This window comes from Elgaria multicarinata, chromosome 3 (assembly GCF_023053635.1).
Source record: "Elgaria multicarinata webbii isolate HBS135686 ecotype San Diego chromosome 3, rElgMul1.1.pri, whole genome shotgun sequence".
NCBI classification, from domain to species: Eukaryota; Metazoa; Chordata; class Lepidosauria; order Squamata; family Anguidae; genus Elgaria; species Elgaria multicarinata.
In genome coordinates, this window is record NC_086173.1 from 79,181,454 (window position 1) to 79,206,760 (window position 25,307).

The window sequence follows — 25,307 nt, forward strand, 5'->3', positions numbered from 1 at the left end:
AAGGAAGAGGGGCCGACCAAGGACAAGATGGATGGATGATATTCTGGAGATGATGGACTTGACCTTGGGGGAGCTAGGGATGGCAATGGTCGACAGAAAGCTCTGGCATGGGCTGGTCCATGAAGTCACGAAGAGTCGGAAGTGACTGAACGAATAAACAACAATTCAAAAAAGATTGCAATACATGCAGTCTGCTGTCTGAGCATGTGGTTCCCCTTCATTGATGAGGCTTTTATGGCACCGTCAATTTCCTCATTCATGGAATTTTACAGGGGATCTAGAGAACGTCATCTTCCACTCATAGCCCTACCATGTTTCCCAATTGCTTCTTCCATCTTTTTTCTTACTACAGAAAATTTGATAAGTAAGAAATGACAGTATAGCTGCATAATGCCTTCTGATAATGCCTGGAAGTGCCAAGAGGAAATGCTGGCTTGCCCTTCCTTCCTTCCTTCCTTCCTTCCTTCCTTCCTTCCTTCCTTTCTTTCTTTCTTTCTTTCTTTCTTTCTTATCTGTTTCTTCTTAGCCCTTTGGAAAAATAATCAATTAGGTTGGATGAAATGGGATGTTGTTGTTTTCATTTGTAAAAATTAAAAGCCATAAAACTTGCAAATCAAAAAGGGTGTAAATAACCCCAAATTCTGGCCTTTGAAAGAGGAGGTACCCTTTGCTCACTCTCAAACCAATTTGGTCTTGCTCCAGTTTGCCAGTACTGATTACCATAGCAAATTAATTTAGTCTCTTTCACAATGTTATTCTAAACAATATCGTTAGCAGATGTCCCATAATTCTCATTTATTGCCTTCCAAACTTCAAACTTCTTTTCTTTCCTGCCAGTTCCAGTTCCTGATGCAAAGGTTTTCAAATGTTGGACCCTTTTCATTTTCAGCACACACAGCACACACACACACACACACACACACCCCAAATAGATTTAAGGGACTAGATTTAGTAGATAGGGTCCCGGAAGAACTATGGACAGAAGTTCGCAACATTGTCCAAGAGGTGGCAACAAAAAACCTCCCAAAGAAAAAGAAAACCAAGAAGGCAAGATGGCTGTCTGCTGAGACACTGGAAGTAGCCCAAGAAAGAAGGAAAGCAAAAGGCAACAGTGATAGGGGGAGATATGCCCAATTAAATGCAAAATTCCAGAGGTTAGCCAGAAGAGATAAGGAATTATTTTTAAACAAGCAATGCGCAGAAGTGGAAGAAGACAATAGAATAGGAAGGACAAGAGACCTCTTCCAGAAAATTAGAAACATCGGAGGTAAATTCCAGGCAAAAATGGGTATGATCAAAAACAAAGATGGCAAGGACCTAACAGAAACAGAAGAGATCAAGAAAAGGTGGCAAGAATATACGGAAGATCTGTATAGGAAGGATAATAATATCGGGGATAGCTCAGACGGTGTGGTCAGTGAGTTAGAGCCAGACATCCTGAAGAGTGAGCTCGAATGGGCCTTAAGAAGCATTGCTAATAACAAGGTAGCAGGAGACGACGGTATCCCAGCTGAACTGTTTAAAATCTTGCAAGATGATGCTGTCAAGGTGATGCATGCCATATGCCAGCAAATTTGGAAAACACAAGAATGGCCATCAGACTGGAAAAAATCAACTTATATCCCCATACCAAAAAAGGGAAACACTAAAGAATGTTCAAACTATCGGACAGTGGCACTTATTTCACATGCCAGCAAGGTAATGCTCAAGATCCTGCAAGGTAGACTCCAGCAATTCATGGAGCGAGAATTGCCAGATGTACAAGCTGGGATTAGAAAAGGCAGAGGAACTAGAGACCAAATTGCCAATATCCGCTGGATAATGGAGAAAGCCAGGGAGTTCCAGAAAAACATCTATTTCTGTTTTATTGACTATTCTGAAGCCTTTGACTGTGTGGATCATAACAAACTGTGGCAAGTTCTTCGTGGTATGGGGATACCAAGTCATCTTGTCTGCCTCCTGAGGAATCTGTATAACGAACAAGTAGCAACGGTAAGAACAGACCACGGAACAACGGACTGGTTTAAGATTGGGAAAGGAGTACGCAGGGCTGTATACTCTCACCTTACCTATTCAACTTGTATGCAGAACACATCATGCGACGTGCTGGGCTGGACAAATCCAAGGCTGGAGTTAAAATTGCAGGAAGAAACATTAACAATCTCAGATATGCAGATGACACCACTTTGATGGCTGAAAGCGAGGTGGAGCTGAGGAGCCTTATGACGAAGGTGAAAGAAGAAAGTGCAAAAGTTGGGTTGCAGTTAAACCTCAAAAAAACCAAGATTATGGCAACCAGCTTGATTGATAACTGGCAAATAGAGGGAGAAAATGTGGAGGCAGTGACAGACTTTGTATTTCTGGGCGCAACGATTACTGCAGACGCTGACTGCAGCCAGGAAATCAGAAGACGTTTACTTCTTGGGAGGAGAACAATGACAAATCTTGATAAAATAATTAAGAGCAGAGACACCACACTGACAACAAAGGTCCGCATAGTTAAAGCAATGACTATAGTTAAAGCAAAGTTACTATTCCCCGTAGTAACCTATGGCTGTGAGAGCTGGACCATAAGGAAAGCTGAGCGAAGGAAGGTAGGTGCTTTTGAACTGTGGTGTTGGAGGAAAATTCTGAGAGTGCCTTGGACTGCAAGAAGATCAAACCAGTCCATACTCCAGGAAATAAAGCCAGACTGCTCACTTGAGGGAATGGTATTAAAGGCAAAACTGAAATACTTTGGCCACATAATGAGAAGACAGGATACCCTGGAGAAGAGGCTGATGCTAGGGAAAGTGGAAGGCAAAAGGAAGAGGGGCCGACCAAGGGCAAGATGGATGGATGATATTCTGGAGGTGACAGACTTGACCTTGGGGGAGTTAGGGGTGGCGACAGCCGACAGAAAGCTCTGGCGTGGGCTGGTCCATGAAGTCACTGAACGAATAAACAACAACAACAACAACATAGCTTTCATACCCCTCAAGTCTTTACTCAATGTTTTCAGTCCTGTTATTAATGTTAAACCACCCAGTGCAATGCTTAGGTGTGATGTTCTAAACCAGTCTTCCCAAACCTGGTGCCCTCCAATGTGTTGGACTACAACTCCCATCATCCCTAGCCAATATGGCCAGTGACTAAGTATGAAGGGAATTGTAATCCAATAAATCTGGAGGATACCAGGTGCTAATCTACATGGGTGATGATTTCAACCCATGGGTGAAAATTCCTGGGATTCCCAGAGGTTGCTATCAATCAAATAGAGCTCCCCACACTTTAAGCTGTGCATGGGTCTCCTGCCCTCCCGCTAAATAGACTTTCTGTTTCCCTCACAACAGCTGAACTGATTTTAAATATTTGACTGACTCTTTCCCCCAGCAATTATAGTGTTCTTAAACATTCCATGATATTCCAGCAAATCAGCCCAAGGTTAACGGTGAGTTTATGTGTTCAGCTTTTGATTAAGATTTTAACTACAATAATTTAATTCTCAGTAGAGGTAAAGTATAGAAAGACTCCAAAGAACCATAAAGCTAATGCCATATGCTCAAAGGGTCTTCTGGGTTTTGTTTCTCAAACACCATCCCTCCAGGCCACATGGCAATCCACCTTTGAATCTATGGGAACGTTTAAAAGCAGTTTGTGGTATGGCATGCGAGTCTTCTGCTCAAAGAAGTAAAAACTCCCGTTGGGCATGCTCAACACCTTGAACACCCTAACAGAACTCTTTGTATGATGGTCTATAATTTTGCACTATGATTGATATAATGTAGGGGAGTGCATTGTGGTAGATTGATAAGACACTTAAATAAGAAATGTGTGCATAAATTTCTGACTGTTAAAATCCTGACTCTGGATGCTTCCAGATGGGCAGTTCCTGCTGCTACCCAATAATTTCTCTTCCACTTTAAGCTGCAAGCGGAATTGCAATTGACATTCCACACTCTTGGAAATATTGCACTTGTTCTGGTGTACATCCCACTCTGTTCCCACTAGAGGTCATGACATAACTATGTGGTTGGGGATGGAGGAATTCATTAAAGCAAGCATTTTGTAGAAATTTTTTGCCTGTTTTTTTTTAAAAAATCAAGTATTTAATTTGCACTATTATTTAGGCGTTATTGCCCAATTACTTTCCAGACTTGTAAAACTGTTTTAAATGGTTAGGAAGCATGTTAGAGTAAATTGTGGGGCGCAAGAAGGCATGTTATTAAAATGGCAACTGGGAAAGTAGTAGGGTGCAAGGGTGTGTGTCTGTTTTTAAAATCATATTTAAAATTAGCACTACAATGCTCTTTCAGTAGTGTGTAACTATTTTAGTATATTTTTAAAAATATAGCTAGAAAAACATTTTAGCACTAATTAATTGATCCAGCTTTGTTAAAATTAAAATACTAAGAAAATGGGGTGCTCAGTGGAAAAGTAATGCTGTAGTATGCCCAGCAGTGTAAGTTCACCTGCTGAGTATGTCAAAATGTGGTAAAGATATAATATAGGCACGTTGTAAAAAGTGGGTGCATAGCAATTCCACACTAAATCTCTAGTATGGAAGCTCTCTCTGTATGGATCCCCAGGAAACCTCCCTACATCAGTGATAGAGGAAGGGTACAGTCCTACGCATGCTTAAACATTTTTCTATCGAAACATGCATAGGATTGCATCCTTTGGTAATCTTAGATACTCAACTTGTTCCTCCCCTCTTTTGATTTTTCTTCACTTCCTTCAGAATATGGTAAACCAGCCCTGCTGTGTTTGGGGGCCCTCCGGCTCATTCTGCTGAGTGTGGGTCTGGACGTCTGACCCAAAGTCCTGCCCTGCCAGCACCACTGCCCCATATAGGTATGAAAAAACTAAGCTGGCTTCCACAGGAAATTTGGTTTATGAGAATTCTCATTTCATGAGATTATGTAGCCATCTCGTTTTATGACATTATGTAGCATGCACCTCTTTTTTTTCCTAAACAAATGTAGTTAACTGTAATATAATTGCAGGGATGTAAACATTGAGCATAGTCATCATTTATGCCAAGGAAGACTGAAATTTATCTTTTGTGTTAACTTCAGCCTATTATTACATGGGATCTTGCAGGTTCAGGTTTGAGACCTGTTGGCATTTCTGCTGAGGGTTCTATTTGAATGCTCCACTGAGTTTCACCCAGGATGAATTTACCTCCTTTCAAGGCAGGAAATTGCAGCTATACCAGAGGGAAACACCAGGTGTCAGTCTTGCAAGCCAATTTGTAGCTATAGTCAAGAAACATGCCCAAATGAGTAGATATTACCAAGTTGAATTCAAATAACGCATTGAACTGGCTTACCAAGCCATGGCAAAAAGAGTAGAGGCAGAAAAACCGTGTATTCTTCAATTATACTTAGGTTCACGTTGTTGCCCCCTGCCTCAAAGGAGATTAAATATCACAGCAGAAAGTAAATAGAAAGAATAAACAAAAACAAGGAAAGCAACAAAACAGGCTGGAATGCTAAAAGAGAACATGTTCCCAAATGTGGCAATCAATGAAATTTTAAATTAATGATCCCAACACATTTCAGAACAAAGGGTTCCTTTGTCAGAGGCAGTCTCATAAACCCAAATTCTAAGCTAAGACAGCTTTAAGACAGTGGCTTTCTCTCTTACACCATCAGGCAACACACACACACATTATGGTGGCCACCTATGCATCACCAAAAAACAAGGTACCTGTGGGCACCCCACGAATAGGACAAAAGCATCCTCCTGCTCATATTGCCCTGCAACTGGTATTCAGATGCATACCACCTCTGATACTGGAAGTAACACACAGCCACCACGAGTAGCAGCATTGGACCTTTGCCATGACTTTGCAAAGGAGCAGTAAAGGTAGCATATCCCCCCCCCCCCTCCATTGCTGGAAATTCAAATCTTGCAAAATTATCTGGTCAGATTTGCCATGAATAACTTGAGGCTCTGCTTCCCCCCTGCAATGTCTAGTGTGTGTTTTGAATCGGTCGGGCATCCTGCTAATTAATGGGAACAACTTAAACTAAACTGTTATTTCACTGAAGCAAGAAGCCTTGCAAATTTGGTTCTTGGTTGATTAGCCATATGGAATGTATATGGTTTCCCACAAAAGCAAACATTGGCTGGCTGTGCCTTGTAGATTGTTCCTGGCAAGGCAGGAGGATTTGAACAAGCTTTGCATATATTTTTTGTTATCTCCTTTTCTACAGCCTCTTCTCTTTGCTTTCCACCTTCATATCTTCTCTCAGCATCGGTGTGGTCATCAGAGGACAATCTATAAAAAAAAACTCTGAAAGAGAAAAACTCTAAACACAAATAAGGGGAATGAGCTATTAGCTATTAGGATGTAACACTAGAGAATCAGGAGGTAGGACACAGAGTTGATTTGAAGATACTTTTTTTAATGTAAGAAGCAGGCTTAATTCAGAGCTGACAAGTTGTCTGCTTGTAGACTGCAATAGGATTGGGTCTATGGGAAAGGAAGTGCAGCAGTCCCCAATGGTGGTGGTGGCAAAAGGCATAGTCATACAAGTTTCAGAAGGTAGGCAGAGGCTGAAAGCCAAGTTAGCATCCACTGGAAGCGGAGATGAGATAGCAAAATATGGGAGCATGTTGTAAAAGCAAGGCTTCCGTAAGGGCACGCAGTCAATACCAGAGAATCTGCTCAGAGAAGACTGGAATCAAGGTGCAGGGAGGAGGCATCAGGGTACAGATGTAACAGAAAAGCGATGTTTGCAAGGCTGAATCAGGTAGTCAGTAAGAGCATGATGTTGCCTTTTACTTTTGACCAAACCAGGCATGAATGAAATTAAGATACATTTTTTAAAAAAATATAAAGAGCAGCTGCAGCAGCTGCAGCAGCAGCAGCAGGATCGTATGAAATAGAAAGGGAGAGCTGTACTCCCTTTCCAACGATTTTCCAACAAAAATCGACCTCCCTGTAGCTTAGATTTGCATTGGGAGAGGAGTGTCTTCTGTCACCTATGGAAGCGTCTTGTGTGACAGGGAAGGTTGAGTTCTTCCTCTCCATCTTCTGTGGTGCCACTGTTGTCTACCACTGCCATTTACATTTCAACAAGTAACAATAACCAGGCACATTCATTCGCTTCCTATCTCATTTTCCCCTAAGGCAAGTGTCAAGACAGCTCCTTGGAAGTTATAATAACCAGCCATGGCCAGCAGAGGGAATGGGAAACTATGGGTGGACCCAAGCATAGTATGGTGATGCGGGGGGGGGGGGGGGGGAGAGAGAGAGAGAGAGAGAGAGAGAGAGAGAGAGAAGGTAGTTATTCCTCCCAATACTTTTACAAGTTGAGGTGTCTCTTTTCAAGTGACGCTGGTGGGAAAGCTTGTGCTTTGAGACTTGCTGGTACCTTCAGACCTCAACTTCTAAATCACTTTAATCTAGAATGGCCTTCCTCAACCTAGCACACTCCAGATATAATACACTACAACTACCATCATCCCCAGCTGGCATGGGATTGCTGGCTGGGGATGATGAGAGTTGAAGTCCAACACATCTGGAGGGCAGCAGGTTGGGAAAGGCTGATCTAAGAGAAGCAAGTAATGTGGAACTAGCAAAAGGGAAGGGAATAGACAAATATGATCAGGAAATACACTAAATACAATAGGCACTACCATATCTTTAAAGCACATGAGATAATTTGCTATTAAAGGATATAAAAGAAAGCTGCTCCCCACTTCAGCTTATTCTTCCCGCACACCAGATTTACAATGTACTTTTCATTACTGTCGGATGTAGGCTCTTGTTGCAACATTAGAATAGTACAAAGAAATCCATCTAATGTTACAGTTCTCTTGTATGAAATATTGATATCCTGGAAGAGTGTCTGAGGCAGCTTTCTGCTTGGCCCTGTAAATGCTCAACCACATAAACCAAAGAATTTGTACAAATGTAGTGACTTAAATATGATTGTAATGGGCAGAATAGAGAAAAGGGTATTGCTTTTACAAGAAGAAAAATAAGAACACAGTACATTTTATAGGAAGAACATGAAAAAGAATACTTAAAGAGTTCCCACAGGTTTACTCCCCCAAAAGAGAAAAGACGAAGAAAGCAACTAAAGGATTTAAAACAGATGAAAAGGGAAGGACAGTATAGACTTACGCGAGATCTACACCAAGCAGGATATAACACTTTGAAAACTGTATATGGCGTGAGTTGTGGGCCCCAACAGTTGTCAATACCATTATAAATCGTTTTAAAGCAGTAGTGTAGATCCTGCCAAAGATGAAGAAACAAGTCTTACTTTTGAATGTGTTTATTTTTATTTTAAGTATTTTTATGCTTCTCTGCAGCCAAAAGTAGCTCCCAGACAGAGTAGCTTACATATAATAAATTAAACAAGACAGTCCCTGCCCACAGGCATACAATTTACAAAGACATGACACACAAGGAAAAAGGAATGGGGAGGGAAGAGGGCAACAAAAGTAAGTCTTGCAGCAGCAGCAGGGCTGGTGGAATGGCTCCACGTCCCTTCTCATCCCCCTCAGTACAGCCTTCCGGAATGGATGCTGGTGGTAACACTTGAGGGAAGAGGAGCCTTTGTAGATATTTTAAACAATTAAATATCAAGAGAATAAATTTGGGATCAGGGAAATATCCCAAGATTGAAACCTAGAGATTCTGGCACAGGCCTATTTGGACAGAAGCATGATTGAGAAAGAAAGAAGCAAATTTGTGAACCGCCCAGAGAGCTTCGGCTATGGGGCGGTATATAAATGTAATAATAAATAAATAATTTTTGGGTATGGGACCAACTGAGTCATCAGCTGTAGAATTCATAATCTTTCATTGTTACAATTTCATTATTAATGCAGCGCATATATAAAGTCCTGGCATATAGTTTGCAATCTAAAAGTAATTCCCAAACTGCTACTGTGCCATGGAAAACAGAAGTGCAATAAGACCCTAGGAGAAAGTCAGTTGGGTTTTCTTCTGAATAGACATGCATATACTTATGCTGTAAATTAATTAACTAATTAACATCTCCTATGAGCACACCTAGAAAGGGGGCTGCCCATCGCAACTCCGTGTGATTCACTGCAGGGGCCTTTCTTGCAATTCTTTCAGTCTGCTGGTATGAATCATTTTGCCACATCTCTGCAGCACTGGGTCATGCTTGAACAGTGGCTCATGCAGAGAAACAAGAGTCCTCTTCTCGAAGATGAGCAATTCCTCCTCTTGTATATACACTTTAAATCTTTTCAGGTGTAAGGCTGAAGCGTGTCGTCCCGTCCCCCCAATTTAATTCAGAAAAAAATGCTGATTTAGACAAGAATTGGCTGGTAAAGAGTGGCCAAGCACCAGTGGAATACAGAAGGAGGCTAGGGAAAATGTTGGTTTCTACCTTTCCTTCTATCTGCTGTCCTAGCCTAGGTCGCTCTGTTTCATACACATATATATGTGGATTGGCCTTCATGTTAGCGACCAGCGGATTCCCACTGTTCCATTATATTATTGTTCTAACATTCTAACAGCTACAGGGTTTCATTCCACATCTCCACTTAGAAGAATAGACAGAAATGTCTATTCAAATGTCAAAAATGGATGTGCTCTTACAATGTAATAATATTTTATTTTTAAACTTGCTCCTCCCTCCCTGACAAATCTGTTCTATTTATTACTGTGGGAATTAAAAAATGGAATGCCTTTCCAATTGAGGTCAAGCATGCACCTACATTACTATGTTTTTGGCCTTTGCTGAAAACCTTTCTTTTCAGACAAGCATTTCCTAACTGAGCAAATTCCAGCCATTCTTTTATGGATCTATTTACTTTTGCTATAAGTTTTTTTGGTGTTTGTAATATGTTGTACATAAATCCGATATCTCTCGATCTGGATCTGGTTATATATTTTATAATAAATAAATAAATAAAACAAAACCTAATCTGGGTCTTGAAAACTTAAAAGTAATAATCAGGACTTTTTTTTGTTAAAATACAGGTTTTGAAAAGTAAATAAAAATAATTGTGCAATTCTGAAGAAGAAATTAAAATCACATTTTAAAGAAATTATTTTAATTTTAATTAAACATATCTGATAAAGTGGAACCTCAAACTTTGGAGAGGAATCGGCAGAGGCAGAGTCAAAAAAGCATCCCCGTTCCAGATTTGTCTGACGGTAATGCTTTAAATGCGTAACAGAAGATTTTTGGATCATCCTATACTATTAATATATAACATTAGACACTATGCTATACTAGTAAGAAGCACAAAACATTAATCATTTTGTTTGACTGACAACAAGAAAGGGCTATATATAGTATTTGGGACTCCATAGTGAGTTTCTGAAGCCTTTAAAGCTGCAATTATATTCACATGTACCTGGCAGTAGGCCCGTTGGACTCAGTGGGCTTTCTTCTGAGTAAGCATGTATAGTCCGATCATGCCATCAGTGTACTCACATTCATTGAGACGCCTAATGCTGTTGGATCTCATTAAAACTGCAATTGTTTGCCCACCTACTTGGGAGTAAGTGCCATTGAAATTGAGAAAGAATGGAAGTAACTAAAATCAATGGATATGTTGTGCTTTGGAACAGATTGTGACCCAAGTTTGTCTGAGATTCTGCATATTCATCCTCTCATTCACTACTGCCCCAATCCAAGCAGAGGCCAAAAAGCTTGCAGCATGTCTCACTTTGGAGCATTTCACCTTTGCTGTGGAATGCTGAAGAGAGAGGTCATCTTGGATGAGGTTCCCTGGTCCTTTCCAAGCTTTTTAATCATTAAGAGGTTAGGCCTCTCACCAAAAAAAATAAGTCCTCTTATGTTGTCTTTGGTTTGTGTCCCCTCTCTCTTGCGAGCGCGTGCACACACTTTCATTCCCGTAAAGCCTGGAGCCTCTTTGCCAAAAGTATAATAGTGGGACCAGGAGTGGAGTGGTGTGTGTGTGGAATACCAACAACACTGTCATAAAAGTATGAGAACAGCGTTCACGTCTAGCACAGCGGGACAATGGGGGTGGAAAATAGTATTCATTCAACTTCTCTTGGGGAGTCAAAGGCTGCTGGCAAGCAAGGACGGGTTCTAAAAATAGTGTTGAATCTTAAAAGAGTATGGTAACGTGGAATTAACTAAATCATTTCCAAATGTCCCAATGAGTTGTGCTGCTAAAACGCTTGGATCATTACACCAGCAAATATATAAAGGAAGCATCCTGTCCTTCCTATTTCAGCAAGTGAAACGAATGGGTCTGCACTGGGTTTATTGTATTATCTATTGTGAAGGGGGTATGAGAGAAGAGGCTGTCAGGTGCAGAGAAAAACAGCTCTACTATGACCTGCAATCTGTAGATGTCTACTTTGACTCAAGAATTAAACAGATCTTACAAGGAGTGGATCTGGGCATGCCCTATGTCCCACTTTCATTTTATAGTTCTTGCCTCTCCGTTCACCTCAGCTGAAGGCTCAGATCAGTTTTTAGAAGGGAAAGTTGTTAGGAGGTTTGGTCATTTGATCAAACGATGAGAATAAGTCTCTGGATAGCTGCCTCCAACCCAACTAGAAGAGGGTAACTCACCACTGGGTGAGGACAATCCAGCATGTTTGGCTGTACTGCAGTCCACATCACTTATTTGCACCATTTGAAATCAGTTACTATTTCAGCAGACCTTGGTTAAGGAACATCCTCTGGTTGGCTCAAGTAGCTCATTTTCTATACTCCCAAAGTATAACTTCTGTTTAGAACCAGTTATGTGTCCGTCCCAGCTGATTCCTCAGAGAGGAAAAGGATTCTCAACACTGCACCCATAATTTACTCATTTCCCGCTTTTTCTTCACCATTCCCATGATTTTTGATTGCTTTGGCAGGAGGTCCCTGATATTCAATACTTAATCAAAACAGCAGGGAGCAGAGTGCCTCTTGTGTATTTCTCAGACATGGCTTAATAGGTACATTGATTTAAAAGTGTATATTTTATGGACAGAATGGAGGAAAGAGTGAAAGCATTTCCCCAAAGAACGTTTTAATATAGAATTAATATTTGTCCTTTAGTAATAGCAACCAGTAACATGCCTCATGAGAGGGATTTTGTAATTGTCATGCCACAACTCCAGAATGCTGTCTTCAGTTGTCTTTTTGGTACCAGGCAAAGGGTCTTCCAGCGCAAAGCTCTTACAGCGCAGCCCTCCATGCATGTTTATTCAAAATTAAGTCCCTCTGTGTTCAGTGAGACTTACTTCTATGGAGGAGTGCACAGGATTGCAGCTGAATGTATTGTTTTAATCTGGCACACATAAGCTTCTGCTGCTGCTGCTGCTGTTGTTTTATGTTTTATTTTTAATGTACCTTTACTTGATTGATTATTGTTTTATTGTTTCTAACTCATGCTAACTGCTCTGAGAGACTGCAGCCTAAAGCAGCCTTACCCAACCTGGCATCCCCCAGAAATGCTGGACTACAATGCCCATCAGTCCTGACCATTGGCCATGAAGGTTGGAGGCTGATGGGAGATGTAGTCCAAACTATCTGAATTGCATCAAGTTGGAGAAGCCTGGCCTGAAGAGTGAGATATGAGTACTCTAAATTAAATAAATAAATCTACTATGTTTTCAAAATAGGCCTTTCATGTGTTGAATGGATCACACTTGAAAGGACGTTTCATTCTAAGGTTGATTTCTTGGACAATCAAGTTTGCTGATGTATAAAATGATCCTCACCTGATTTATTGTAGACTGCTCCCCCTCCTTTGAATATGCACATATTGCTGTTACTACTACAGACCAGTTCAATTTCTTTTCCAGGACTGAAGCCCTAACTCTCAGGGTGGGCAAGCAATGGCTGAAGGGGAAATTACAACGTTCACAGCCCTGACGGAAAAGTTTGATCTCCCCATGGGGAATTACAGGAAGCCCAAACTCCTTTACTGCAGCAATGGAGGCCACTTCTTGAGGATACTTCCTGATGGCAAAGTGGATGGCACAATGGACCGAAATGACAGACACAGTAAGCTTTTCTTTGCTCTTTGTAAATGGCTTTCAAACTTTGCACCTGATCCAAATTGGGACCCTAGTGGGGTGGGTAGGGGAGATGTACCCATTTGATTCCCACAGTCGGCTCAATCCAAATTGCCTCCCTAGCATCTGCAATTTGCATTGCCAAAAAAAGACCCCATTCATTTCAACCAGACCTATTATGCAATGCAAATTGGTCCCCAACCCCTACTCCTGTAAGTGGCAGCCAATGAATTGGTCAAGACATGGGAAAATACTGTGTATGATGCCATTATGTATCACACTGAAACCTTTTACAGCACATTTTTCTAGATGTAGGGGGATCACAGGTGTGGATCTGTAATAGTCTGATATCCCCTGTACTATTTAGCTGGGCCCCATGTCTTTTACTGCAGCATAAACAGGTAAAACATCTTGCAAGAACTGTTGGTCTTGATTTTATAGCCCTACTTTTAACCAAATCCATTTGGAGCGGCCCCTCTATCTTTGACCAACCTGTGTTGGCCAAATATACTATTAGATTCAAATTTCTAAAGCAGAAAAAAAATGGTACCACGCAATGTGCAAAGGACAGAGAAAATGGTGCCCACAGGGAAATGGAGCCAGCTTGAACCACAGAGAAAATGATCCCAGATGCCATGAAGCCCAACTACCAAGAAACCATGCATCTGTTTTCCGTACCAGGGGTGAGGCCCAAAATATGAAAAAGAATAAACGTTTCTCTAGGCATATGCAGTGTACCTTCATCTATCTATCTCCCCCTCCCCCACCCCCACAACCCAGCAACTGAATATATACACTCTTAGAATTATGGATGAGGAATTTCAGAGCAGATGCCAGCACCCTTACCCAGACTTCAGCCTACCAGCTCTCCTTTTGGAAAGCAATGCCACACCAAAGGCTGACCTGTAGCACCAGTCAAGCGCAGTGGAGAAACTGGGCAGTTGTTGCACTGGTGGCAACCATGACAAAGACAACTAGACACGAACACTTTAAAAACTTATAGGAGTACTCCTGCCCGACTGCTAAAATGTATGCCAATACTCCCTGCTTGACCATGCCCCTTTACTTCCCATCTTTGTTTGGGGTGGAGATCTTTATGCAGGCTAAACTTTTCTCTAAAGCAACTTAAGATACATCTTCTTACGGACGCATTTGTATCACTGTTTTGTATAGGCTGTGTTCTCAACACAGGTTCATTTTTCCCTACTCAGCAATGCATAATAGATTCCTGAGGGAGTAGAATGTGCTAAAACGTTTAACTCTGTGCTTTAACATTATGGGGAGAGGAAGTGGGAAGGCTGGAGAATGCACGGGAGCCAGTACTTCTCTCCTTAGAACAAGAACAGTTCATTCTCTTGATGGTTATGGGAGTCAATGCTTGTTCCTTGTGGCATGTTCTATAAAGAAAGCACATATTACTCCTACGCTGAGAAAATGAGGATATAAAACAGACTTTATCTATGATCAACTGGGAACACTAATTTCCCAATCTTTGCCTTTTATGGCATGTTCAAGCTACCATGTTAGGGTCAAATGCACTGCTTCCATTTCATCATGGGCTGCATCACATACTTCTTTTTTTAATGAAGTACCTGTTTTCTATTAACTCACTGCAGGAGATGAGCCTAGCATTTTGTCAGATGACATTTGCTAGTCCATAATCAGTGACACTGCAAAGTAGACAGTGGGTCTCACTCTACCATGGGAAGCATTTTTCCCCCATGCTGCCCGATGAATCTGACCTTCCATTTAGCATAGCCATAGCGTTTTACATGCATCCATGCCCGTAAGACACTACTACTCTTTACAAATCACGTATACAAATCTGTGCCTTCTTGCTCCACCCATCTGCAAATCTTTTTTTAAAAAAATTCTAATGTATATTTGTGCTTTACAGTCCCTCAAAATGCCTCAGAGGTTTATTGAAATCTCTTGTCAAGGGAAATTGGCTAGCGAGATGGCAGCTGATATTGTAAGATGAAATAGTACAAAAAGCTTCGCGGTTATGATGGTCCAGAACATACATGCATAGAGTGCTCGACTATGCACTGGAACACACACTCGCAATGCACTGATTCCACAGTAGGAGCTTTTTCCTGTTCTGTGTGTACACTGAGCATTTACTGGAATACAGCTGGACTCCCTGCTGCAGGATGTGCCGAGAGGACAGAGTCAGACACACTCTCCAAATTCTAAGAAAAGCACTTCTTTTTTTAAGAAAAGCCACAGGAATATGTGGTTTCCCTCCCCTGCCCCAACTTTGCTCGCTGGTTTGTTTCTGAAGTCAGTTTATGGTAGAGGCTTAATTATAAATGCCATTTACACACTCACACACACTCAACAGTGGACCGAATGAAGATGATCTCATCCTGAGTAAACATAGCAAAGGACAGACGGGAAGTCTCTAACCTAGAGTAAACTGGCATGTAACCTTTCTGAAACCCTGTTCAATCAATGGAGGTAGGAAAGCAAACAAGGAGGAAATTCTGCAGAAAGCACAAGTGTGCTTGCAGTTTGCAGGGAATAAGAAAAAGGCGAGATGCGAAAGGAGACACATGCTTTGAAAAACACTTATCAGGACACTGACCTCTATGTTTGGGAACACTCCTCTGTCCTGCGATACATAGGCAGTGCCAGATCCAGGTTCTTTGAGGGGTGATTGGACAAGTGACCCCCCTGTAAGTGGCCCTAGTTCCTCTTCATTACTGTCACTATTGGGGGGCCCTGCAGGGCTGTGGGCCTCAACAGGCACCCAACATTGTTCACCCTTGATGCCAGCCCTTTACATAATTTGGGAACTGAAGAGCTGCATGATTAGTTCTGTGTACATGGCACAATAGTTTTCAAACTTAGCAGACGTGTGTGTATGTACAGTATGTGTGTTTATATTGTTCAAAGAAAATAAATAAATCCCATTGGGTAGGCCTTTGGTAGCTCTTCCATAAGGTTTTGTTTTATTTTAACAGCAACCTGATAGAAACTCATCTTATAATTAATCCAATCCATTTCAGAGGCATCAAGAACATTGTTTAGGGCAATTAAAATTAGCCCAGATCTATCCATCCCATTGTTAGCATTGTGTAATATTTGACCATGTTCTGGTTGGTAGCCTAGAACCTATTAACACAAGCTGTTTTTTTGTTGAGCCATGTGAGGCTTATTTTCCAAATGCACGCCTCAGGCATTCCCCCCTCCCTGCTGAAAATGTAACCAGGAGGAGATTGCTGCATGTGGTTTGTGTGAAATAGCTTTCCGTGTGACTTGGCAAATTTTATCATGATAATACAAACCACAAACAAGAAGAGTTGCATTGTTGAGATGAAAATTCCCCAAACTCCCTTGGAAGTTGCTACACACAAACAGTAGAAAATGAACTGTATCTTCAGGCAGCTACTACACCCTAAGCAATTCTCCTGGTCTGAGAATTAATTTCACTGGAATGGTGGGAAAAAATACTAGCTTCATAATCAGATATCCATCTTCAGAGCATTGGCAAAGATGGGCAGAACTCTTAGAGAAACTCTCACATAGATGGCATGCATATTTGGCAGTGACTAGCTTAGATTATCTCCATACCCATAATGACTGAAGTCATTGGGTTGGATCCAGAGTTTGCTTCTGCCACTGGGAGAACTCTTTGAGTGGAATTATCTTTAGGACACTCCAGCTGGTGGGAATGGGGGTGAAGTAATTTTCAACAATGCCACCACCCATTCTGTCCTGGAGGGTCCTCAACCCTCCAGAGCAAATTTTGGGAGGCATGGGGAGGAATGCAGGGAGAGGGGAGAACTGGAAAAAGTCACCTCCATGTTAATTTTCACTCTGAAATGGGAAATCCTTAGTTTACCCCAGATGCACTTCATTCTCCAAGGTCCTGCTTTGCTGAAGCTGACCAAAATACTCCCGGTTAAATTATATCATCCAGAGGCTATCCTGTTGTAAAATCTTAAAATGGCTTGATTCCATTGGCTTAAGTACATAATGAAAACCTTTCTCCATCAAACTAAAGTATATCTAATCCAGCATTTTGTTTCTGAAAGTGGTTAGTCCTATACTAGCAAGCAGTGCCTTCCCTTATTGTTTGCTCTGATTATCTCGTATTTAGGAGTATACAGTTTAGGTATGCAGAGGTTCCATTTAGCTATCATCGTTAATACCTATTGATGGTCTTACACTCTGTGAATTTGTCTAAACTTCAAAAAAAATCAGTCCTAGTGGTCATCACCATAACTTGTGGTACCAAAGGATTTATCCCAATGTCCAGCTGTGGTTTTACAGCGATGGATTCTTTTCTCGTAATAAGTTAGCAAGCAGTAAGAGCAAGCACAGCGATGAGGTAGGAAATGTATCAGCTACTGTGAAGAGAGAGAGAGAGAGAGAGAGAGAGAGAGAGAAAACACACACAATCATGCATTATTTTCTCACTAGAGTCCTCTTAGGTTTTTTTCTGGAAACACATTGCATGTAGTCAGTGTTGCTTTCTGAAGGATGTATGTTTGCTAGCCCATGCCAGAAGTGAGCTTAGCGTAAATGAGCTATTAAACTTGGACATCCTGATGAAAAAATATTTACAGAGGAAACTCCTTAAACGGATATGTGCCAGTGGAATAACCCTAGTTGCAGAGTACATGTCTTGGTGCTGACTACGTAAGTAAACTTGGGTGGCGCCCTCACTTTCCATAACCTATTGAGCTAATCTTTACAACGGCATTTGTACAGGGCTAGTGATGGGTGTAGAGTAGCCCTGACTCTACTAAAGTGAGCAGAACCCATTTATACTGAAGGGCGTGCACAAGCAACAATATAATTTTCTCTGTAATAATCATTACGGTTTATTCTCCAACCCATACTAGAACCACCAAAACATGAGATGAGCCTCCTTAATGGGTGTTTGCTAAGGGAAACAAATCTTCTCCTTGACATCTTGTAGTCTGTCTATGCATGTGGGTGTTAATGCATGCATGTGTGTGCATATCCTGATATAAAGAAGGAGAAGACAAAACCAATCTCTGCCACTTTGGCCGCATTCAGATGTCATGATAACACATGATGGGTTAATAAGCTACACACTGTAGCTTATTGTTGAAACAGTCCATGATCCCCGCCACACGATTGGGCTAATAAACTACTGTGAATATATTATTTCTCTATGTAATTTGTCTCAAGTCCCCCACCCCCTGTCCTGCTGCAGTCCTCCTGCCCTAGCAGTGGCGCTATTTCACCTCTTAAGCACTGGACGTTTGCAGTTGGGAGACACCCATACCAATATCAAAACCCCGCATGACTACTCACCAAGGAACAAAAATCCTGAGTGCTCCAAAAAGGCTGTGATAGCTATAAAACCTTGGGGCTTTTCAAGATCGGACAAAATTTCACACACAGCCTCTCCTAATCAGGGGGCACCCAGTTCAACAACGAAACCCTGGGCAATTACACATGAAGGAGGGAAAATCCTGGGTGCACGAAAAATGGGGTGCAACTAATAAACTCTTGGAAGTTTGCAGGATCAGGACCAAACTTCATACATAGCCTCCCCTAGTGGGGAATCACCCAATCCACCTTCAAAATCTTGTGCAATTACACCCAGGGGAGCAGAAATCCCAGGTGCACCAAATAAAGGGTGGCACAAATAAACCTTCGGAAAATAAGCAAAAATAAAGAAAATGGCCAAAGTTGTGTGTGTACGCATGTCTGTCGCGTGTCCCCATTTCCTCCAGCATTCACATATGCTGGAAAACTGACATGGGACACTCACATCAGTGAGACTTCTTTTATTCCAGGAAATCTCACTAGCCTAAGCCAAATCCGATCTTAAAATGTGTCTTAAAATATGTCCATCAAATATTCATATTCCAACTGAGGCTGCAAGAGCTAAGGTTTCAAAAGGAGAATTCCCATGGGCATCCCCAGAGAATGCCTTCTGTGTATGCTTGCTGTTTGAACATTAGGCATTATTTAATTTTTGTGAACTGCCCAGAGAGCTTTGGCTATTGGGTGGTATTAGGGTGACCATATTTTGGAAACTAAAAAGGAGGACAATATGGCTGCCCTCAAGGAGGCGTGCCCACCTCAACATGCCCAGCCCCTAAGGCGGGACCATCTTGACATGACCAACCCCAAGGGGGTATGGTCTTGGTCACATGACAATATGGCCACCCTCAAGAAGGCATGCCCACCCCAACATGCCCAGCCGTAGAAATTCCTTAGAAACAAAATAAAATCTCTTAGTGCAATTGGCCTACCTTAAAGCGCTGTTGTGTTGCTAAAACAGTTTGACTAAATGATCATCATCATCTAGTAACCACTTTCCACAGATAAACATGCACAATTTAGGGAGGATGGCAAGAAGAGAGGAAAGACCAACCTCAAAGCCCTGCTTTCTTGCCACTTGTGATTATTTATTATTATTGCATTTATATTCTACCTTTTTTCCTCCAAGGAACCCAAGGTAGCATACATAATCTTCCTCCTCTCCATTTTATCCTTACAAAAACAACCCTGTAAGGTTGGTTGGGCTGAGAGTCTGTGACTGGCCCAAAGTCACCCAGTGGGTTTCCATGGCTGAGTGGGGACTAGAACCCCGATCTCCCAATCCAACACTTTAGCCACAGCACCACACTGGCTCTCTTTAAATGATTATAACTCAGAAGCACCTATATCTCTAGCCAGCTTCACTAGTTCTACAGCAGCCTTCTTCAACCTGGTGCCCTCCAGGTGTATTGGACTACACCTCCCAGAATTCCCAACCAGCATGCTGGCTGGGAATTATGGGAGCTTCAGTCCAACACATCTGGAAGGCACCAGGTTAGGAGGAGGCTGACTGACAGGAATGGCTATGAGAAACAATTAAATGGACTTGTGGGCCAGCAGAGATTTATGCTAAAGGAAAAAATAAATAAATAAATCTTTGCTTCAAAAGTAAGTAGGTGAGTGATACTGAGTTGATAACATTATTATAGTCATATGATATAAAAAGAAAATGATCACAACAAATGCTCTTTAAATACCAAGTAATTTTGCAAATTCAAGAGTAGGCATCACCATTCTACAGCTGAAAACTGAATAGCTCAGAAAGCTTCAACACAAGCAAACAAGACCAAACTCTGCTTTTTCTTTCAACACTAGTGGATATTAATCTCTCAAAACAACAACAGCCAAGTCAAAAGGTGGCACCTCAATAAGATCACAACCTCCTGCTCTATTTCTATTATTCCAATATTTAGGAAGTTATTTATTTGTAACTATTTACAGTCAGTGTTAGATTACGATCTCTGCTTTACCCTTGAACATATATTGAAAAAATGAAGGAAAATCCATCTTTAGGTCTTTCTTAAACCACTCTAAAAACGTTCAGCACCTAAGAGGTGTTAAATTGTAAAATCCAAAATTCATAATCACTAAAACAGATTAAAAGTATCATGGTACCAGTAAACTGTTGCATTCTCTATTATGCCATGGCTCTGATATGTGTGTAATCTCTTCTAGAGCCAGACAAGACAACACAGATTGTTATAATTTTAATCCAGATGACAAAGTATAAAAGTATTTAAAGTGGTTTGAGAGGTGATGTGTAACCATGTTGCACCTGTGGGCTCTAGACACGTGCCATCCCCATGACATAAAAAGAGCCCCCCAAAAGGCACCACAAGAGCATCTGGTCCAGTACTCTGCCAGGGACGAGTACCCATTTGCCCCAGTGTTCTTAATGAAAGAAAGAAATAGCAGCAGTCCTGTTAGTTTGTGCAGCACAAAAGTAGAGACTGGAAGGAAGGAACTCTAGGTCTCTCCCTCCTCCCACCCAAAATAAAATCCAAGATACAAAAACGACACAAATCAGATCCCAGACAAGAACACTTTTCAGGGGGTCGTCCTCTCCTCATCCCTACCTTAAGGAGGGATCTATCCCCTCAACATGTCCAGACTTGTGAATCTTGCCATGTGGAGTGTCCTGAATTCAATTGGGAACCAAGATGAAGCTTCAGGGAAACCCCTTCCTGCCGACTCCACCTCTTTCATGCCATCTTGTCTCATGTTAGCCCATAGAAATGAATGGGAGCTCTGGAGTCCTTCATGCCACCACAGGTGGGTGGCTCTCCAGCTGTGGCTGGTCTTCCTCTGAGCTCCATGGCAGCTGGCCAGCCATCATTCTTCTTGGAGCACACATGTGTCCCACGCTTCTCCCAGTATCCACAACCCCTTTCAATTTGTGCAAGGCAGGGAGGGCGCGTGCACGTCTTCTATTTCTCAAGGAACTGCTCAGATCAGCTACACTAATGGCGTAGCACCTAGACTATTTGCGTAGCCACCACGCAAATAGATCAGCTACACTAATGGCGTAGCACCTATGCTATTTGCGTAGCCACCACGCAAATGGTGTAGCACCTACGCTGTTTGTGTAGCCGCTACACAAATTGCCTAGCTGATCTGAGCACCTCCAGCCATCTGGCAACTTATCCGGACATTTAAGAGGATTTTGAAATCTCCCCCCAGATCCCGCTTGGGGGTGGGATTTCCGGGCAAATCTGGGCATATGGTCAGCCTAGGCGGTATAAAAATGTAATAAATAAATAAATAAATTATTGTAAGATGCCCTTGGTAAACCCAAGAGCACATCTACATAGTGTGGGAATGGGGGAAGGTGTAGCCTTCCAGATGTTGGGCTGAAATTCTCATCATCCCTCACCACTGGCTGTGCTGGCTGGGGCTGATGGAAGTTGCAGTCCAATAACATCTGGAGGGTACATATTCCTTATCCTTGAGATAGTGGGCCAATCTCTATAGTACTCAAATCATCCAATTTTTTGCCCTATCTCCTACTCACTCTTTAATTTATGTCATTTTTCATGTATTTATCTCACGTACACCTCAATTTTCAAACCAAGAAGCTCAGAACATCTGATATGTCATTCCCTAGCAGCCTCCTATACAGGCAGCTTACTGGGCCAAACCTGCTTGGCTTCAGCAGTAGAACATCATGTGCCTTCTTCAGACCTGCTGTTATTTATTTTTATTTTTTCCCCAATTTCAGTCCAACTGCTGCTAAGCGCAGAAAGTGTGGGTGAGGTGTATATAAAGAGCACTGAGTCTGGACAGTACTTGGCTATGGATGCCAATGGACGTTTATATGGCTCGGTAAGTATGAGGTTTCTGTGGGATTGGGCATGGGGAGGTTTTGAGGTCAGCAGAAATCTTGTAGCACGGAGTAACGTAGCCCACGAACATCCATTAGACGCCGTTTGTTGTTTTTGCAGCTGGATTGCCAACCTGTGCCCAGCTCTATTTCTGGAAAAATAAATAATTTGAAACAATGTTCCAAAATACTTCAGATATTAGATTTCATATTTGGAAGGAGCAGCACTTCTTCCTTCAGCTGCCAAATCACAGCAGGGGGATGCCATTAGGGACACGGAGCCAAATTTAACCCTAGGACAAACAAGGCTCAGAGATGCTGCGTATACTGTTCATCCATTAACCTGGAGTGGTGGGAGGACATCTTGGCAGCCTCGATAAAGAAGGAACTAAGAGGAAAGAGCCTTTGCTGAACAGCAAATACTTGGAGCCAAAGGGTTAATTTCCCCATCCGTGCCAGGTGTAATGTTTACAGCTATCCAAGCTTGCCCACCCATGTGGATCAGCGGTGGCAGGACTCTTCCACAGACAACAATCAGGTCACAATGATTACTGTCCTTCAGTGCTAACAGGGAAACCAGCCATTGAGTTTGAGTCCCATTATGAATGCACCGTACTCTTGTTCTTCAGCAGTTGCCAACGGAGGAGTGTTTGTTCCTTGAGAAGATGGAAGAAAACCATTACAACACTTATACGTCGAAGATGCATGCAGAGAAGAACTGGTTCGTTGGCTTGAAGAAGAATGGGAAAAGCAAACTGGGACCACGGACTCATTTTGGCCAAAAGGCAATACTTTTCCTGCCCTTGCCAGTGTCACCTGATTAGTTTTGCCACATTGTAAAATATATCCATTAGAAGTAAGCAGCCGGTAAGTAGCCTTCCCTCCGCACCTCTCCTTTGATTCTCTCACACTTGGGAACATGAAAATAAAGTCGGGCAGAGTGTGTGAGATGAAAAATACAAATTGATTGCATAGATTGTGCATCTAATACATAGTACTCTGGCATCCCATAGTAATGCCTCCAAAATAAATCAAATCTGCTCTAGTCATAGATAAGCACACATTTTGGTGTGTGCATCTCCTGTATCCCTATACATAACAAAGTTTCCCTTTTTGAAATGCATATTTAGACCATATGATCTAAGTTTCAAAAACATTTAAGAACGCTTTTAATCATTCTTGTGTATCACATGGAGGCTTAATCAACAATACAGAAGCTATCCTGTCATTTAAAACAAATTAACTGTGTGCTAGTAGGACTAAGATAAACTAACCCTTTCTTTTTAAACTAATATTGCTCTGGTTCTTGATAATATCTGGTATATGTGATATGTATTTATTTATTGAGTAAAACTGTATACACTTTAAACTGTTCAACGATTTTTAACTATAAGCAATGTCATGTAATATATATACTCCCTGCAACCCAAAAAAAGACCACAAGGAAGCCAGATAATCTGGAACATTTTGGTTACAAAAATACGCAAAAAATAGAACACATAAAGAAATACAATGGAGAGAAGATTCTACATATGAACATCCAATAGAAATAAGTGGGACTTGAATGTTTAACTGTAGGCCTAAATCCCATTGATTTCTGTGTGACAAATCCCACAGGCCATGTAATACATGGCAACACTGTTTGTGGTTAGATACAGTCATTGCAATAGCACCCTTTCAGGAAGAGGGTTGGAGGTAGGCCTGTGGCTCCGAATGGATGTAATTTCTCGTTCCATCCACAGCAAGCTAATCAGCGATCTCTTAACCTATGGACCATGAGATCTCTGGTATGCCTGCTGTTTACAGTGCCTGATGGGAGTAGGAGCTCAGCAACAAAATGTGGTACAAAGCAAGATTCTCTGGGCAAGAGTCTAAGCCCCCAGCTATACGGAGGCACTTTGGCACTGGGAGGCACCTTGCACCCACATTTGCCTTCCTTCCCGGGGGTTGCACAGGAAGGAAGGCAAGTGTGATTTTTCAGATGGGGGTTGACCGGTCCTTCGAACTCATCCTGCCCAGTGCCCCTTGAGAACTTTTTTTTAAAAAGAAACGGGGAGGGGGAGAAAGGAACAAGGCTGTCCCTCCCTCCCTCCCTTTTTTTAAAATCAAAGATACCAATATGTGTTGCTCCACATATTCAGATGGAGGTTGACTGGTCCTCCCATTTATATTTAGATTTGTTTCTGTGAAGCTCCGCAGATTTAGATTATAAAAATAAAAAGGGGGGGACACAAATGGCATTGCTCCTCTACTCTCTCTCTTCCCCCCCCCATTTTTATGGGTGTTTTTTTAAAAATAGTTTTTAAGAGCCTTGGAGCCACCTCCGCTGCCAAAAAAAAGTCAGGGTAAATGCCCAACTCTTTTGGAACGGATTTTCCAGGGTTTGCCCCTGGATGGCTTCTCATTTGCAGCTGCGTCATCTGTCTGAAAATGCAAAGATGCGCATTTACGGCAGTGTAAACAGCCGTATGGACAAGCCCTTAGATAAGTATAAAGCATGATAGGAATCTATTGTTCATCTGTGTTCACATTGCATCATGCTGCACTCTTGATCTCTCATAGACTAAAGCAGCTTTTAGCTAGCTGGTGGATTATGGGAGTTGTAATCCAATACAACTGGAGGGTATCAAGTTGGGGAAGTCTGGACTAAAGAATACAACCTCACTGTAAACAATTGCTATGTACTTAAATAATCAGATTCTCAGTGACATACTCCGGTAAACAAAGGTCAATTATCTAGGTCAACTTGCATTTCTCCCTCTCCTTCCCAGATATGTAGGGCCTTAGGTAATTTGCAGATCATAGCTATTGCCTTGGTTTCTCAAACTTGCTTCATTCCATTGCTTTTCCATAATTTTGAAGAATGGGCCAATTTAAATGCAATTGCCCTTTCATTATAAGAACTGTGAGGATGTTACATTGACTAAACACATATAAGGAAGAGCAAGATCATGCCCATTGGCCCTGCCCACCCCTCTGGATGCTTATAATATGACTTCTGAAAGTTGCGTACATACACACTATATGAGCACATGGTGAAGGTTTATATGCGGGAGGGAAAAATGCACCAAATAGTGTAGACACAAAAGAGACAAGCTCAGGTGCTCAGGAGATTGTATAAAAAATACTTTAATTTTTTTAAAAAAAAATTATCCAGAAGTGCACTTCTGGATATATTTTTTCTTAAAAAAAAAATTTTTTTTAATT

The 25,307-nt window shown here is 41.7% G+C and overlaps 1 protein-coding gene across 5 annotated transcripts in view; it reads left to right on the forward strand.

Annotated features, from left to right (window-relative positions):
- Positions 1–23,970, forward strand: part of FGF1 (fibroblast growth factor 1) — a 68,128-nt gene extending 44,158 nt beyond the window's left edge. For 3 of the 5 annotated variants that reach the window (XM_063120680.1, XM_063120682.1, XM_063120681.1), the window contains exons 2-4: positions 12,758–12,959; positions 21,999–22,102; positions 22,730–23,970. In XM_063120680.1, the coding sequence (XP_062976750.1) occupies positions 12,791–12,959; positions 21,999–22,102; positions 22,730–22,924 (468 nt within the window). In that variant the 5' untranslated portion in view covers positions 12,758–12,790 and the 3' untranslated portion in view covers positions 22,925–23,970. Of the gene's footprint in view, positions 1–12,757; positions 12,960–21,998; positions 22,103–22,671 lie in introns of all 5 variants that reach the window. The other 2 variants (XM_063120683.1, XM_063120684.1) reach the window with 2 other exon arrangements.
- The last annotated feature ends 1,337 nt before the right edge of the window (positions 23,971–25,307 follow it).